General features: G+C 40.7%; 1 protein-coding gene across 1 annotated transcript in view; it reads right to left on the reverse strand.

Annotated features, from left to right (window-relative positions):
* Positions 1–4,587: 4,587 nt before the first annotated feature.
* sdad1 (SDA1 domain containing 1) overlaps positions 4,588–17,524 on the reverse strand; it is a 61,639-nt gene continuing 48,702 nt past the window's right edge. Inside the window, exons 15-21 of the mRNA XM_060831972.1 lie at positions 16,465–16,541; positions 14,083–14,197; positions 12,036–12,139; positions 11,716–11,903; positions 9,700–9,784; positions 5,895–6,056; positions 4,588–4,817 (exon numbers count right to left, since the gene is read on the reverse strand). Of these exons, the coding sequence (XP_060687955.1) occupies positions 4,770–4,817; positions 5,895–6,056; positions 9,700–9,784; positions 11,716–11,903; positions 12,036–12,139; positions 14,083–14,197; positions 16,465–16,541 (779 nt within the window). The 3' untranslated portion in view covers positions 4,588–4,769. The remainder of the gene's footprint in view (positions 4,818–5,894; positions 6,057–9,699; positions 9,785–11,715; positions 11,904–12,035; positions 12,140–14,082; positions 14,198–16,464; positions 16,542–17,524) is intronic.

Genomic DNA, 17,524 nt, shown 5'->3' on the forward strand with positions numbered 1-17,524 from the left:
GCAGCAGCAGGAACATAATTCAGGATTTAAGGTAGTAATTGAGAAGAATCTTCTGCAATGGCTAATCTGCCAAGAGTAGATTGGAACATGAACAAATGAATGACTTTATTGTAACACGCATTTGGGAAAATACAGTGAAGTGTTGTCACAATCTGCCACCATTTTGGATTACAAAATTTAATAAAAATAAATTATTTAAATAGAGCTTTATCTTCTGTTCAATTGATAGAAAAACGTTAAGTTGGAAAAATAAGAAAAAGCATTTAGCTTTACAGTTCTTCTTGTCAAGCATGGCTCCAGGTTTCTTAAAGTCTCTGGGGTTTCTGTAATGTGTTCCAGCCTCCGGTCCATAAAGAGTCCCTGTTCTGAGTCCAGCCGTTGCCCCCGGAGTCCCTGGCTCCACTGCTGCCACCTCACTAACATCACTAGGCAGCTTGATCTGGGCCCACCATGAAGCCAAAACTGCAGTTGCTGTCTCACCAACATTGCCATCAGTCTTACTCCAGCCACCTCCGCAGTGACACCTCCTCTGCTGCCAACCAAGATGAAGATAAAGCAAAAGATGACAAAAAGGAAACAGAAAGAAGGATGCGGTCGACTCGGAGTGGATGGGCTCAGAAGCCCAACTACTACCTACCTTGCTGACGCAGCCAGAAGAAGATGAGTGCTCAGCAGAAATTCATTAAGGCTAACATTTCACATGCACTTAATAGTCTGAAGAGGGAAATTAGCACGGCTTGCAATAAGAGGAACAGGTTATTACGACAGATTAAAATATCTTGATCTGGTAAGGAAGCAATTTGCAATTTCTGCAGAAGACTTTCACGACCCAACAGAGCTAAAAAATTTACATATTTATTTTCTTAGAAGTATCTCCCTCCAAACCCAGCAAAGATCTCTGCAATTACTGCGAACAGTGGCTCTTTAAATTCTGCATAACCGTAAGATTTTAATAACAATACTGATTTTAAGGATTTTTTGCTGGCTTGAAATAACATTTTAGGAGTTTCCCTTAGCTATAATTTTAAAAGTTTAGTTTAAATCTTTGTTCATGATACAAGTAGCAGTTAGGGTAGTTGCTAAGTTGCTTTAAATGTGTCAAACAGAGTCTAGCTTCAAACAATTGGGTTTGTTTGATTAAACTAGTTGCTAAACTTGCTGAAAATGTGTTGCTGGAAAAGCGCAGCAGGTCAGGCAGCATCCAAGGAGCAGGAGAATCGATGTTTCGGGCATGAGCCCTTCTTCAGGAATTCCTGAAGAAGGACTCATGCCCGAAACGTCGATTCTCCTGCTCCTTTGATGCTGCCTGACCTGCTGCGCTTTTCCTGCAACACATTTTCAGCTCCAATCTCCAGCATCTGCAGTCCTCATTTTCTCCTAGTTGCTAAACTCGTCAAATTGTCAATTTTAGAAAAATAAAAATGTTTGAATGCAGCAGCTTGAAAGGAGTATGATATCAGTCTTTCAACAAGAACCATGTATTTTATAGTTTGCAAACTGACTTGATCAGATTAGATTAATTACAGTGTGGAAACAGGCCCTTCGGTCCAACAAGTCCACACCGACCTGCCGAAGCGCAACCCCTTAGCTAACACTACAGGGACAATTTAGCATGGCCATTTCACCTGACCTGCACATCTTTGGACTGTGGGAGGAAACCGGAGCACCTGGAGGAAACTCACGCAGACATGGGGAGAATGTGCAAACTCCACACAGTCAGTCGCCTGAGGCGGGAATTGAACCCAGGTCTCTGGCGCTGCGACGCAGCAGTGCTAACTGCTGTTCCACTGTGCCGTCCGATCAATTAAACATAACTGCAGAACACCTAGATTTTAACAAAAAACCCATAATTGCTTTAGTGTTTTGAGAATGTTGAGGTACTTATTTTAAATGGTAGTTGGCATCATTAATAAGACAATTCAGCATTATTAATCAGATAATGTAACATTATTTGCAATAGTAAAGAGTCACCATAATCTTATGAGATTGTTGGGGTGTTCTCTCATGAGAGAGAGGGATGACTGATGATGGTTTACCCAGAGTGTCAGCAAGCCTCAGGTGTGGGGAGAGGTTGAGAAGGAGCATACTCCATGATAAACTCCCTCAGCGTGAGAATTGAAGCTACATTGATGGTTTCAGCTCAGCATTGCAATCCAGCCATCCAGCTCTGAGCTAAATTAACCACTACAAGGATGCTTCATTTGTTCACACAATGAAGTGTTAACTCCCTAGGGCCGAGGGAATAAGACATGGACACTTGTCTCAGCTTACATGAATGTAGTAATAGAGGATTCCTGGACGCCGTACTTACCATCATCCCAAAGGATGATGCTCCTTGGAACTTCACCAAGGTTGGAAAGGACACTCAAATGTGGAAAAGAACCATCAGAAAAGATGGTGTTGTCGTTCCCAACTCCTATGAGATTCCCCACTCACCAAATATGGGGAACACCAATTAGTCATCACCAACACATTGTTCCACCATAAAGACAAGTTCATGACTTCTTGGAGCCACACAAAATCAAAACATTTGCATAATGACTGACTACATCATTGTTCAATCCTGAGACCAAGTGTTTGTCCTCATTACCAAAGTAATGACCAGTGCAGATGATTGCTGGACAGATCACCAGCTCATCTGCTCCTCAATGTTCATCAAATGCTACCAGAAACAACCCCAAAGAAACAGTTCAGAAAGAGCTCAACATTGAGTGGCTTCAAGGGTTAAGCAGATTAGCAAACTTCAAATAATGATTTCACTAAAATCTTCAGAGAGTTGATTTTAATGGAGAGCAGGAAATCTGGAAAGAGCTGAAGACAGCCATCATCTCACACCGTGAAGACTACACCATGTGTGCAGGCTACATGATACATTCACTGGCTTGTAAGTAGCTTGGGTAAGTCCCTTCCTCAACAGACCCACCCAGCAGCAAAATCTGCCAACAGGAAGAAACCTTTCTACAACTAACCTGCTCAATTAATCCAGCCCAACTGGCTCCAACTAGTTCATCCCACTTAGTCGAATTCCTGGGCTCCATGGCTGCTCCTCTTCTTGCAAGCAGTGGCAATGACCACCATTCCCAGTGGGAGTGCTGGTACTGAAGAGCTCGAGCCTCCAATTGGCAAATAGATCTTGGAGGTGGGTCTTGCTGATACATGACCCAGGAAGCAATTAGGTACCTGACTGGGTTTAACCATGTTGGGGCAGCCAGGAACGCTCACATCAGAGCTGCCCTCAGCTCTTTAGTCCTCTACTGGGACAATTAAATCCATCTCAACATTTCAAGTCAGTGGCCATTCATCAGATGTTAGATCCTAAACCGTAGCCTGGATTTACTGTTGGAAAATCATTATTCCAGTATAAACTGTGAGTTGTGCATGGTAACCCGGGCAAATCTCTGTTGTAGCATACTCTGAAAGAATTGATCAGGAAATTGAATTTTTCTCTCGGCAATTTCTCAATGCTTAGAACCCCCTGAAAACTCCCTTTAAATTGGAGACTTCAGCGGATCCCAATGAAAGAAAGCAAAATATTTACTAAGGAAATGTTAAGACTATTAAATGCAAAGTCTAACTCCTGAGTAACTATGCAACAGGCCCCACACTTATCTCACACATTCCCCCAACTACATCTCCCCAGACCCTGAACCAACTACCTGAGCAGTGCCCCGCTGGTCCAGAGCAGACTAGACTATCAACCCTAACCCACTGCCAGACACGAACCTGTTAAATCCAGCACCCATCCTCCCCATGCTTCACTGGACCCAACTTTTCCCATCCATCCCGACATACCTTAAATAGTACATTACTTACCTTCCCATTTTGCATCCAACCCACCTTGCACCATATCCCTATTACAGCTGGAATTCTACCCTCTACTCACCTGGCAACCGATTACTTTATACCCAACCACCTGCTCATCTGGAATTCTACCATGGGCACTGAGTGGACCCCCCCGCCCCCCCAACCCAACCAATATGGCATCCTAGCATCCTTCCCAGCTGGGGTCTAACTTATGTGTCACTCTAATCCCCTCCTGGCCATCTGACACCCACCTCTCCCAGCACCCAAACATTGGACAGCAACTGCCAAAGTTGTTATCAAGACCTTCAAATTTCCGAATAAGGCAACTGGCTGACGTCCTAAATCTGTATCCTTGCCTTGGCCTACACTGCAGAAATCCCAATCTTTATTTTGCCTTCATCATGATGTAGTGTTAGTTTTGGAAAATATAACACTTTTGCTTTTCAGGCAATTGGTGATCAATCAAGCTCAGATATGAAGAGTAAGCTTCCTCTGGTCTGGCCTAACACGCCTCCATTATAACCTCAAAGTTACAAAACTACACTAATATGACCTTCACCGCATTTAGCGCCCTGTGGTCTCTCGAAGTGAGAAGACTCACTTATTAAGATTGACCACAACATTTAAGTGGTCACTAGAAACCTGCTGGAAAGTTAACACTGACACATTTTACATTTGGTCGGTAATGACTAATAGAGGCTTTAAAATGAACAATCTGGGTAGAAGTGGGTTCAAAGGTGAATGGAGTCACTTTGGTAGATACTGCATTTCTTTTGCAAGAAGTTGTGATTTTAAAGTTATTTTATTTTACAGATCAATTATAGTACAAAAATTCTGTATTAAGAAACAGAATATATTCAAGGCTTCAGAATTATTCTCCATCGTGAGAGATTTTGTTTCCGTTGTAACATGTATATTTTGATTGGAAATAATACAATTCCGGAAGTGTCCTAAATTTTCTGGATTCATTTCGAGTGTTTTTTTCGCTTCAAGAGAGCATCCCGCAGAGCAATCTGTCAAAAGAAATCAACTTAAGTACACAGACACTGATGTAATTAACTGTTTAATGTTTACTATTGACACAGCACATCTCAGCTTTGTAGAATTTTTTTTAAGAATCCCTACAGTGTGGGAACAGACCCTTCAGCCGAACAAGTCCACACTGACCCTCCGAAGAGTAACCCACCCAGACCCATTCCCCTGCCCTATACCTACCTCTGACTAATGCACCTAACCTCCACATCCTTGAACACTATGGACAATGTAACATGACCAATTCACTTAACCTGCACATCTTTCGATTGTGGGAAGAAACTGGAGCACCCAGAGGAAACCCACGCAGACACGGGGAGAACGTGCAAGCTCCACACAGACAGAGTCACCTGAGGTTGGAATCGAACCCGGGTCCCTGCTACTGTGAAGCAGCAGAGCTAACCACTAAGCCACTGTGCCGCCTATAAAGTGTACTTTAGCAAAGTATTCAGATATGAACTTGCGGTATCCAAGGCTTTTAACGATAACTGACATTGGTCACAAACACTACCAGCTGATTTTTTTGATGTAGCAGCTGTGGGTCACGGTGGGATTTGAACCCCTAATCCCTGGGGATCCTCAGCGTACTGACACCAACCATTTTGCTACCGCTTCCCAACTTTCTCAAATTTCAAACTTTACTCGACCTACCATTCTCATTTTTCACAAATGCTCAAAATCAAGTTGAATTATAATCTCCATTATACAGATACTACTTCCTGCTGTACAGCTTCATTCCTTAAAACAAGTACGAGAATTGTCCTGTCTCATGTTGGGTCAACTGTGTTGCAGTTCATATCAGAACGTTCATATAATAAGATAGTTAACATTGAAGAATCAATTTGATATCAGTTCTGCTATTTAACCAAAAGCACTCTGAAAACAACCACTTCCTTGCATTTTGTGATGTTGTTTTTACTGACCCTTTCCACATGCTGTGATGCCTTTTTAAATACTATTCAGCTCCATCAAATACCCATTCTGATGAGCATTTTCCGCCGATGGCCTCTTGTGAGTTTCTAGTATTTTCCGATTGTAACCCAAGGATAATCAATTACCTGCTTTTCCCTGAACGACCGTTTGCCTTTTGATCTCACATTACGACTGTATCTCATCATCATAAAGTTCTTCTTCTTTTTCTTATCCTGGTTGGTTGTGCTTGCATAAGGATTCAACTTGATTCTTTTTCTCACGTATTCATTTCTCTCAGATCTTCCTGCCTGGCAGTTTTTTGTTAAAAAAAAAATGAATTGAAGCAGACGAGGAACAGAGCATCCAAATCAGCAGAGAAAGACCACTTACAACACATATCACACAAATCATAGGGGTAAGAGTTTTGACGATATGTTGTCAAAGTAATAGTAAGGCAGAGGTGACTGGATTCTTGGTAAACAAGGGGGCTAAAGGTGATTGGAGGTGATTGGTGTGAATGTGGAGTTCAGGTTTCAATCAATCAGCCATGATTTTATTTAATGATGGAGCAGGCTCAAGGGTCCAAATGCCTTATTCCTAATTTGTACGTATGGCTACAAGAGGCTTCCCACCAAAAGATGAGAATTTTTCATAAAGTTAGGTTCCACAGGATCCAGCCTGGCAACATTACTGTAAATTGGAGTTGTTAAAGGAGTAGCTACAGAAACCCATTTCAATCGGGTACTAGGAAGTGTGATTAATCAATTAATCAAAGACCAAAGCACTTTGTTATAGTTAACTGCTTTGTAAAGCACAGCTCAGGCTCCTCTCATGTATAGCCGATAAAGTGCTTTTGGAGGTGTTGCTACCGTTGTAGCGGAGTTAATGCAACAGCCAACTTGTGCACAAACTATGATCTCAACCAGGAAACATGTTTTGAGATGTTGATTGGAAGCTAAATATTGTGCCAGGATCAATTTTGTGCTCTTCCTTGAAATAGTACAATTCCTCAAAAATGCACTGTGTTATGGACCAGGCCAGACCCCCTCAAAACATTTTAGTAAAGTAGCCCGGACCACTTGGCTACTTGTTTTAAGCAGGTGTAAAGCACATATTCCAGGAATGATGCAGCTGGTCAAACCAGTTTTAAATAAAACAGAATTTATTTACAAGATTACTGAATGAAACACAAACAAAAGAAAACAATACTGAATAACTTAACCTATTTGAAAACTCAATAGATCACCCAGTTTAATGATGCTGTTCCAAATACTTGCAACAATCCCCATAAACCCCCTTAGCACAAAAACGTAAAATCAAACACAGGGTATTACAAGAAGGAGAGAGAGAGAGAGAGAGACAGAGCGATGGCAGAGAGAGAGATGGTAGAGAGAGAGAGCGAGAGATGGCAGAGCGAGAGCAAGAGTGAGAGCGAGAGAGATGGCAGAGAGATTTAGCATGGAACACTTTCTTACATGCAGCTGTTTCTTGGACCAGCAGTTTCGAAACTGACTGACTGCTTTCAGTTAACAGCCAGACTGCTAAAACCAAACTAAACTAGGGAAAAACTGAACTGGGAGAATTGGCCACTCCCCTTTCATTGTACAAGTGTTTTTTTTTAAACTTGAAACCCTTTTTACTGCGGCAATATCTATTAGCTATAATCAAACTGACCCTAAAACCCATCAAACATAGACCTTTCCTAATCACTGCTTTTATGGCCTCACTGAAAAAAAGGCAAGGACAACATAACCTTGCTAAAGGAGTAGCTTCATCATAATACTTTCCAATGTCTTAACTGCCCGTTAAATGAAACACAAATTAACCAATTTGCTGAATCTTTTATCTCTGCTGAAAAGGACACACAAAGCCTTAATTTAACATTTCATCTGAAAGACAGCACTTCCAACACTGTAGCATTTTCTCTGTCCTGCACTGGACTGCCACTCTACATTTTTGTGCACAAGTCTCGGGAGTGGGCTTGAATCTGGAATGTTGTGTCTTATAACAGAAACTGTTGCCAACTGGTGGAATTATACAGTCATAGAGATATTGAAGCAGACCCTTCAGTCCAACTCATCCATGCTGACCATATATCCTACATAAATCTAGTCCCATATGGCAGCATTTGGCCCATATCCTTCTAACTCCTGTCTATTCATATACTCATCCAGATGCTTTTTAAATTCTGTAATTGTACAACATCCACCACTTCCTCTGGCAGCTCATTCCATACGCACACCACACTCTTCATGAAAAAGTTCTGCCTTAGGTTCCTTTTAAATCTTTCCCCTCTCACCTTAAACCTTTGCCCTCAAGGAAAAAACTTGTCTATTTACCCTCTCCGTGTCTCACATGAGTTTATGAAACTCTACAAGGTCACGCCTCAGGCTCCGACGCTCCAGGGAAAACAGCTCCAGCCTGTTCAGCTTCTCCCTTTGGCTCAACCCCTCCAACCCTGTCAACATCATTTCTGAACCCTTTCAAGCTTCACACCATCCTTCCCACAGCAGGAAGACCAGAATTGCATACAGTATTCCAAAAGTGACTTAACCAATGTTCTGTACAGCTGCAACATTATCCCAGGACCTTACCAGTAAAAGTAAGACTTGATTAATTCAGTGGCCTCTTTCTATGTTGTAACATTACGTCATTTTCACAGACATGACCTCTGAATTGATTTACTGCTGGGAAATGCTCTAGGATATCCATGATGGCTTGAAATGTATCATAAAAATGCATATTCTCTCTTATCAATTCTTGAATTTGGTGCAGATGAAAACATACACTTAGGCAGTGGGCAACTGTGATGCTCTGGACAGCCAAAGAGCCATTATCACATAATCAAGGCTCATGCAAGAAAGCCTAGCTTTGCGAAGCAGCAGAGAGTTGCCATTACCTATGGAGTTGCACAGACAGAAGCTCCCGATGTTAGGAAAGAAGAACAAATAAAACAGGGTGGGGCAGCAGATAGGGAATCAAAAATGCATAAAATTAACTCTGTTCACTATTAAATGATTTGGAGAATAGAGTCTGTATAGCATTTTATACAATGGAAATTCTGAGTCAGCCTGTTTATTTATTTTTAATAGATTCCCTTCGGTCCAACAAGTCCGCACCAACCCTCCGAAGAGTAACTCAGCCAATTTCCTTCTGACTACTGCATCTAAAACTATGGGCAATTTAGCACGGCCAATTCACCTGACCTGTACATCTTTGGACTGTGGGAGGAAACTAGAGCACCCGGACAAAACCCATGCAGACATGGGGAGAACGTGCAAACTCCACACAGACAGTTACCCAAGGCTGGAATCAAACCTGGGTCCCTGGCGCAGTGAGGCAGCAGTGCTAACCACTGAGCCAGCGCGCCACCTGTTAAGGTACTTGTTGGAAGTAGACAGTTCAGCAGGATAGGGAAAGGAAGATTAATGGTCAATTTCAGTTGAGCTCCTAAACAAATACTGCCATAGAGGTTTATGGCTGAATAACACACAAATATGTTAAAAGCTTACATAACAACAGAAATGGGATAAAATTACAAAAATGACATTTCTCCACATGCAAACCAGATTATTTTCAATACACAAGAATTTGTCACTGATTAAGTTTTGGTGGAACTGAAAGGAGACCAATTCCTCAAAAATGCACATTTTTCAATGTCTTTAATGCCCAGTTAAAGGAAACAGAAATTAACCAATTTGTCAAATGTGTCTTTTAAAATTGTCAAATCTATATTTTGCTGCAACTTTGTGCTCCTTTGACTGGAGACATCCAACAATGTTAAGATGTAGATATTTAACTAAAAATCAAGAATAATCTCCAAGAGATTTACAGTCCGGGGGTAAGTAGCAAAACATCATCAAAGGAGAAAAGTGCTCATATTATTTTTAAGACAAAAATATGAGAATAAAGCAAAACTGTGTCACAGAATATTTAGCAACGATTTCTTACCTTTGCTGTTGCTAATCGAGTTTCTTTGTCTGATTTAGGTTTTTTATGGAGACGTTCTATATTTCGCAGTGAAAGCTGCTCTCCTCTGAAAATACAAAAATTTTACAATTAAATGTTGAAAACTGAAAAGACAGATTCCCTGGAAGGGGAAGGCAATGATCAATCACAAAGCACTCAATGGTTTCAGGGAGCATCAAAATAGCTGTCTATAACAAATGGCTGGGAGAACTTGGAGTGAATTAGATACTACCACTGCCCCATAGCTGACTTACTACCAAAGATCTGCCTTGTTCCAATGTCAATTCAGGAACATTTAAATAGATATTTGATGAAAGAACTAAGATAGGTGAATTAATTATGGTAGATCGTTGTGTAGAAATAAACATGGCACAGAATATCAACCTACCTTTTGCAGCACCAAGTTTAGATCCATCAAAAGGCGGTTTTGTGTTAAAAAGTGCTCCATTTGCATGAGTAGATGGCCTCAATACTTAATTTCAGAAATGCATGTTTTATCCACCTTACAAGTTAGTGAATGGGATCAAGTAGTAAATGTGGAGTGATGACTAGATGATATGCCATGTTTAACACAGCGACATGGACCATAACGAATTACAAAGCTGGTTTCAAGTTAAAAGTTGTTACATTTGCTAATTTGCCAAATACTTGTACCACATTGAGGGAATTTGGTGTTGGGATTCCAGTGAAAAACTAGAAGAATGAAAGATGAACGAATGTGCCCAAATGAAGATCCCAAAGACCAATTACAGCATGAGAACAGGGTGAAGTCACTTAAGCAGCATATGGTTGCCATTGGTCCTCAAAGACTGATGAAATAGTTACATCACCACCAGAAATACAATTGATATAAATGCAGTTGATAGACCAAATCAAATTAAAAAATTGAATGGTGTTGCAGAAGATCAAGGTAACTCAGTGACCACCTGTAGACTTCAAACTTTCTGAAACAAGAAAATGCCAAATCTGATTCAGAGTGGGTTATGATTCCATAACCAAACTGACTTAGACTGAATTCAATTAGCTCTGCGTCAGGTGTCAAAGATAACGTATTTAACAGTTTTTAAAGCACTATGACCATAGTTAAAGGAATCCTTGTAGAATTAATTGAATAAAACGTTAAATTGATTTTACTTGAAGGGGTTTTATAAATATATACTTGTTGTATATGTCAACCCCATTTTTGGAAGGGCTTAGAGGCTTCAAGAATTGACTTATACACTCTGATCTAGGCTATTTTACAAACGGCATATGATTACTATGGTTACAAAGAGGCCATTTCATTCTATTTCCAGCATATTGAAAACAAGTTTTAAGTTGTCAGGCATGTATACTCAGCATGACATTAAATTTTCAGTTTTCATTAAGCTTGGCAGTATTGTTCTGATTGATAAACCTGGTCCAGTGTTTTTGCACTTAACATGCTGTGTGTTCATTCACATAATCTCGCCAGGTCATGTAAACCTTCGCCTTGGCACACATCACAGCCGTTATCTTAAATACAACTCTCAGCTCACAGCACTGAGTATAAGTCACTGCTTACTGTTTCAGTGTCTCCTTGGCAGTTTAAAATGCTCGCTACCATAGTGATGAATGTCCCTCCTGCACTGGGAATTGATGAAGCAACTGACCTGGGGTGGTTAGTGGACAAGGTAGGAAAGAGGCAAGATTGGCAGCAATGTAGCAATCAATGAAGCAATCAGGATAAGGTGACATTTTAACTGAAGGGTGTTTATAGCATAGTATGTTCAGATAATAAAAAGTTTTCAAATAAAAGTGAAGTCCTCTAAATTGTAAGGAATGTGGGAATTTCTTGTGGCACAGACTAATTACACTGAACCAGAGTGATTATATAATATAAACTTGATGCGTGAAACAACGGCGTTCTGTTATCACAAAAGCAAAGGATATTTAAGTAAATTTAGTACAGTTGCATATTCAACACAATCTCCTAGACTTCATCTGATTGCCAGAGTCATAATGTAAAGTAAAATGTACCCGCTTTCATCACTGTCATCCTCATCAATTTTTCTTTTTTGACTTTTGCCTGGGGCAGCATCAATTTCTTTAGCGATTTGGGCCAGACGGATTTTCTTAAAATCTTCCTGTGTTAGTACTCGGCTGGCACTGATGATTGCAGCTTTGACTTTCCGTGCTTCTGGAGGTAGACAACTCATCTTCTCGGCCTTTTGAAACACAAAACTGTGTTGAAAACAATCCAACATAAGCGAATTAACCAGCCAGAGGTTTATTTCAAAACCTTGTATCTGACAATAAATCAAATCAGAACAGGTTTGTGAGGAAAACTTCCTGCTCACCATCTTTTTCTGCTGCTCTTCATCTGAAGAATGATGAACATCAATCCACCCTTCCTCATCTTCATCATCACCCTCCTCATCTGAACTTGCACTCTCCCATCCATCTACAAGACCAAAACATTGCTATAACTAAAAAAGGAGAAAATAAAATACAACAGTAAACTACCAAAAAAGAAAATGAATACTGCAAGAGCTTCCACCAGAAAAAAAGAGAAGGAAGTAGACTGGGGCAGAAGAAATGATGCCAGGGAATAAGGAAATACCATCAATTACTTGACATCTTTCTTCACAATAAAGGAACATCTTGATAAGATGATAATGTCATCGTGGAAAAGCAAAATTCATACTGGGGTAGTGTACTGGCATGAATTGAAGATTAGCTAGCTAACAGGAAGCACAGAGTAGGCATATATGAGTCATTTTCTAATCAGCGGGATGGGGCACATCCAGTGATGCGCCACAGTATCAGTGTTGATTTCAGAATTTATGCAATTGATTTGAATAAAAGGACCCAAGGTATGTTACTGAACTTGCTGATGACTCAAAAGGAGGTAGGAAAATAAGCTGTGAAGACGTAGAGGGTACAAAGGGGTAAAATTAGGTGAAGTTAGTGAGCAAAGATTGACAAATGGAGTATAATGTGGAAAAATGTGAAATTCTCCAAATAGGTCAAAAGAATTTTAAAAATGTATATTATCCAAATGATGAGGAATTGCAGAGCTTTGAAATGCAGAGCAATGTGGGTATCCTAGTACATGAATTGTAGCATACAGGTACTTTTTTTTCAGTGGGTCATGAATCTTTGGAATTCTCTTCCTCAAAAGGCAATGAAAGCAAAACTTTTTTTATTATTCATTCACGGGGTCAAGGCGTCACTGGCTCGGCCAGCATTTATTGCCCACCACTAAATGCCCAGAGGCGGTTAAGAGTCAACTACATTGCTATGGGTCTGGAGTCACAATTAAGCCAGACCAGGTAAGAATGGCAGTTTCCTTCCTGAAAGGACATAACTGAACCAGATGGGTTTTTTCAACAACCATCAATAGGCTTATGGTCATCATTAGACTCTAGACTCTTAATTCAAGATGTTTTCTGCTGTGGCAGGATTTGAACCTGGGTCCCCAGTACATTATCTAGGTCTCTGGATTAACAGTAAATACTACTGGGCCATCACCTCCCCTTTGAGCTGGCATCTTCTTGTTGAGTTGCTCTCCTTTGCAATTTTATGGCTACCCATCCTTTCCCTCGACCTTCTCATTCCATTACTGAGAATTTCATACCCCATATATTGACACACTCCTCCTCAACCTTTAAAGTTATCTGTCCATAACACCTTGCCCATCCTGCAGCCTACCTGTTTTGGTTAATTATTATATTCTTTGCTGTAATGTACCTTCTCTTTTCAATCTTTGTACAGCCTTTGACACAACTGGTGATATTGCCCTCTTCCTTCTACAGGCCACTTCAGTGCAATCCTCTCCTTTCATTGCCACACTTATCCATTCAATAACATACAGCTAGAAAATCTCCAACAATGGTATCATAAACCGCTCCCCCCCCCCCCCCCACCCCCAAGTGATGTCGCCTTCTTCAACCACATTTTGTCCCTTCTGACTGTTCAACTTCCTCTCATTTACCACCTTCTCTCAACGTCACCTCTTTGACCAAACCTTTGATGATCAATTCCAACTTCCTCCAAGTCTGGCATGCAATTTCTGCCCAAATCTTCCTCTGTGAAATACCTTAGGCCTTTTCTCAATATTAAAAGAGGCCATATAATGGAAGGTTGATAACCCCATTGATAATACCATTTAAAAGCCTGATTACTACTATTATATCACATTGTTCCAGTTTGCCTTGGAAAATACAGACTGGGTAGCTTTTCTTCAGTTATACAGTTGCATAGAAATTCACCAAACAATATAGAAGAGCACGGAGATATTCATGACCAGACAGCTTCACATCCTGAACTAGTTAGACATAGTGACAGCATCTGGTGGCAATTAGTAACGTCAGATGAATGCTGGATAAGATAGGAAAGACTTACCATCATCTCCTTCACCTTCCTCTTCCAGCACTTCTGCACCAGGAATGTAGTCTTTCGCATCTAGTTCACCATATTCATGGCATTTGGCTTCCCTTGAGGCTTCTGTAGGTTTGCCCTATCAAAAATATACATTTCCAGTTCGAAAACAATGTCAAGCAAGTTTTCCTTGTACACATAAAATTATTAAATAGGAAAGAAAATAAAGCGTTTGCAAATTTTGGTGTCTTGGTCTGTCTTTTCCCTTGGCATTGTGCTGGACAAAGATCAGAGCAATATATAGAATTGACGAGGCAACATTTTCCGCATAAAAGATACACTGCATCTTGCAGGTGCTCATGGCACCTTAAATCTTGGTATGGATATCATGACAGAGTGATCTTAATTGGTTTAATTGTTTTAGAACCAAAGTTCCTCATTAGATCATCTGACTTTCACCTTGGAGCTTGCTTGGTGAAGTAGGGCAGACCCCTGTGCCAGAGCTCTGCTGCTTAGATTAGTCTCTGGATTGGCTAGAACAACTAATGCTGATTATCTGCTTGGAAGCTAAAGACATTGGCAACATAAAGTTTAGCGGACTTTAAAGTCAGCTTGCAGCTAAAAGAAAAGTTAAGTTCACAACCATACAGTAAGTTATGACTCAGTCCGAGAGACTGTCTCCACACACTGCAATAATATATCAGCACACAGTAGGCTATTTGGTCTATTGGTCTTTCATCTCACCAATGACCAGAACCTCTCCAATATCTTTAAATGTGCCAGACTGCTCATCTGGTATTCAATACTGAATAAGAAATTTCCTCCAATTAAATACTGGTGAAGACTGAAGCCATTACCTTTGCTCTGTGCCATAAATTCCATGGTACATCAACTCCACTTCTCTCTCCTTGGTAGCTGTGAGGCTGAATTAGACTGTTCACAGTCTTTGGGCATATTTGCCCCTAGACGTGACATTTTAACCACCAATCCATATCATCTTCAAGGCTATTTCTGGTTTCACATGATCTGCTACTCCACTGCTACCTCAGCTTAACTGGTCTTCAAATAACATTCCAGTTGTGGTTTTTAAAACTTGAGGTCATCTAAAGCTCTTTTGCCCACATCTTAACTCACACCAAATACCACGTGCTAACATATGTCGCCCCTCAGTAAACAATGCATTGATTTTAAAATTCCCATCCTTGCTGACAAGTCTCTCTTGCTTAATCTTCCCCATTGCTTTAATCTACAACCCCACAATCCTTCTGGATAACAGCACTCCTCTAACTCTGGCATCTTCTGGTCTCCTTCCTATCGGAAAGATGTTGTGAAACTTGAAAGGGTTCAGAAAAGACTTACAAGGATATTACAGGGTTAGAGGATATTAGCTATAGGGAGAGGCTGAACAGGCTGAGGTGGTTTTCTCTGGAGCGTCACAGGCTGAGGGGTGACCTTATAGAGGTTTATAAAATCATGAGGGGCATGGATAGGATAAATAAACAATGTCGTTTCCCTGGGGTGAGGAGTCCAGAACTAGAGGGCATAGGTTTAGGGTGAGAGGGAAAAGATACAAAAGAGACCTAAGGGTCAACGTTTTCACAGAGAGGGTGGTACGTGTATGGAATGAGTTGCCAGAGGATGTGGTAAAGGCTAGTACAACTGCAACATTTAAGAGACATTTGGATGGGTGTATGAATAGTAAGGGTTTGGATGGATATGGGCCGGGTGCTATCAGGTGGAACTAGATTGAGTGGGATACCTGGTCGGCATAGACGGGTTGGACCGAAAGGTCTGTCTCTATGACTCTTTATTTCAATAGTTCCACCTCTGCTGTCATGTCTTCAATTCTCTGGGGTCCTGAGCTCTCAAATTCCCTCTGTAAACCTCCCCACATTTCTACCTTTACTCTATAAAGACACATTAAAAATGTATCTCCTTGATTAGGGTTTTGGTAATCTGTTGTAACCTCTCGAAGTGGCTAGCTGTTTTTCAATGTTTCCGTGTAGCGTCTTGCGACATGTTATTACATTAAAAATATGTACCAGACACATAAAAACTGCTGTTGACATTCCTGCAAGTTTTTTGTCCTCCAAGTATTTATCTAATTTCGTTTAGAATGTTACTATTGAACCTGGCATTCCAAATTTTAAAAATAACCACGTTAAAAAAAACTTCCTGATTTTACCTCCTTCTTTTGCCAGTCATCTTAAATCTACAGTCTCTGATCAGCTACTGGAAACAGTTCCTCTTTATACTTTCAGAATCCTTCAGTTTTAAACACTTCTACCAAATTTTCTCGCAGTCCTCTCTATTCATTCCCATGTAGTAATAATCCCTCATTACTGGAAAGATTCCACTAAATCTTTTCTGTATCCTTGCCAAAGTCTTCATGTCAAAACAACTTACCCTGTCTTTCTTGTGCAACATCTGAGGGTTCATTGTTCTGAAAAGGTGAATCAAGGATCTGGCTGACATCATTACATCTAGGGGAGAGAAAATATCTTAAGACACTCATCAGAACAAATCCCCAATCTACTCAATTATGCACCCTCACACATTCACGAAATCACAAATGCAAATTTCCAAAATGTTGGCAAACAAAACTTCAGAGAATGCACCTTGAATATCAGTCATCTGGGATCAAATATCCAAATCAGGGCATTACTCCCGATATGATCTGTTGACAATCAACTAGAAAATGAATTTTAAAAGAAAAATTGACATGTGAAATGGGGCAGGTATAGATTGCCATATTGTGAAATCAGCACAGGTTGGACTAGATCCAGCAGCATCTGATGACTTGGCATGTGAAATAAATGTTTCCAGGATTTATATCCCTCACCTTAGTGAGCTCAAATTCTGTCACCAAATAAACAAAAAGGGACTCTCCAGAAACTGCAGAGCCAGTGACTGGATTTTGGAAGCCCTCACAAAGCGTGAGCAAAAGCAGGTGAACCTAGAATGTTCCTGCACCTTCCCCCCCTCTGGGCCATTATTAAAGGTGACTGTTTGGGCATGGAGGAAGTCCCCTGTGCCCTGTCAAGACGTGCCCCCCTTCATAGTAGTAGTCTGGCAGCTGTAATCATTTGTTCAGAAGTTTATTAACAAAAAATGCTGTGAAGACACCTCCATCTCTGTGCATCCTCTCTTTTCACCCTGTGTCTCAGCAGGTTGCAGTTCCTTCTCGATGGACAGGCTTTTATTAGCCTTTCTGCTTCCAGAGCTCAGCTTGCATTCTTAATTGGACAATCAGAACAGGCTGCTAACAGGCAGTTCCTTTGACCATAAAGTCAGGGTGATGACTTATGACACTGAGTGGGGCTGAGATCAGAATGTGACCAGAATGCCTGCAGTCTCACACGCAACATTTCCACGAACCCACCCAAGTATTTACTCAGCAGAAACATCTTAGTTGACAACATTAACAGAACAATAAATTGATAACATATGATGTGACACATAGGTC

The sequence above is a fragment of the Hemiscyllium ocellatum genome, chromosome 1, assembly GCF_020745735.1.
Source record: "Hemiscyllium ocellatum isolate sHemOce1 chromosome 1, sHemOce1.pat.X.cur, whole genome shotgun sequence".
NCBI lineage: Eukaryota > Metazoa > Chordata > Chondrichthyes > Orectolobiformes > Hemiscylliidae > Hemiscyllium > Hemiscyllium ocellatum.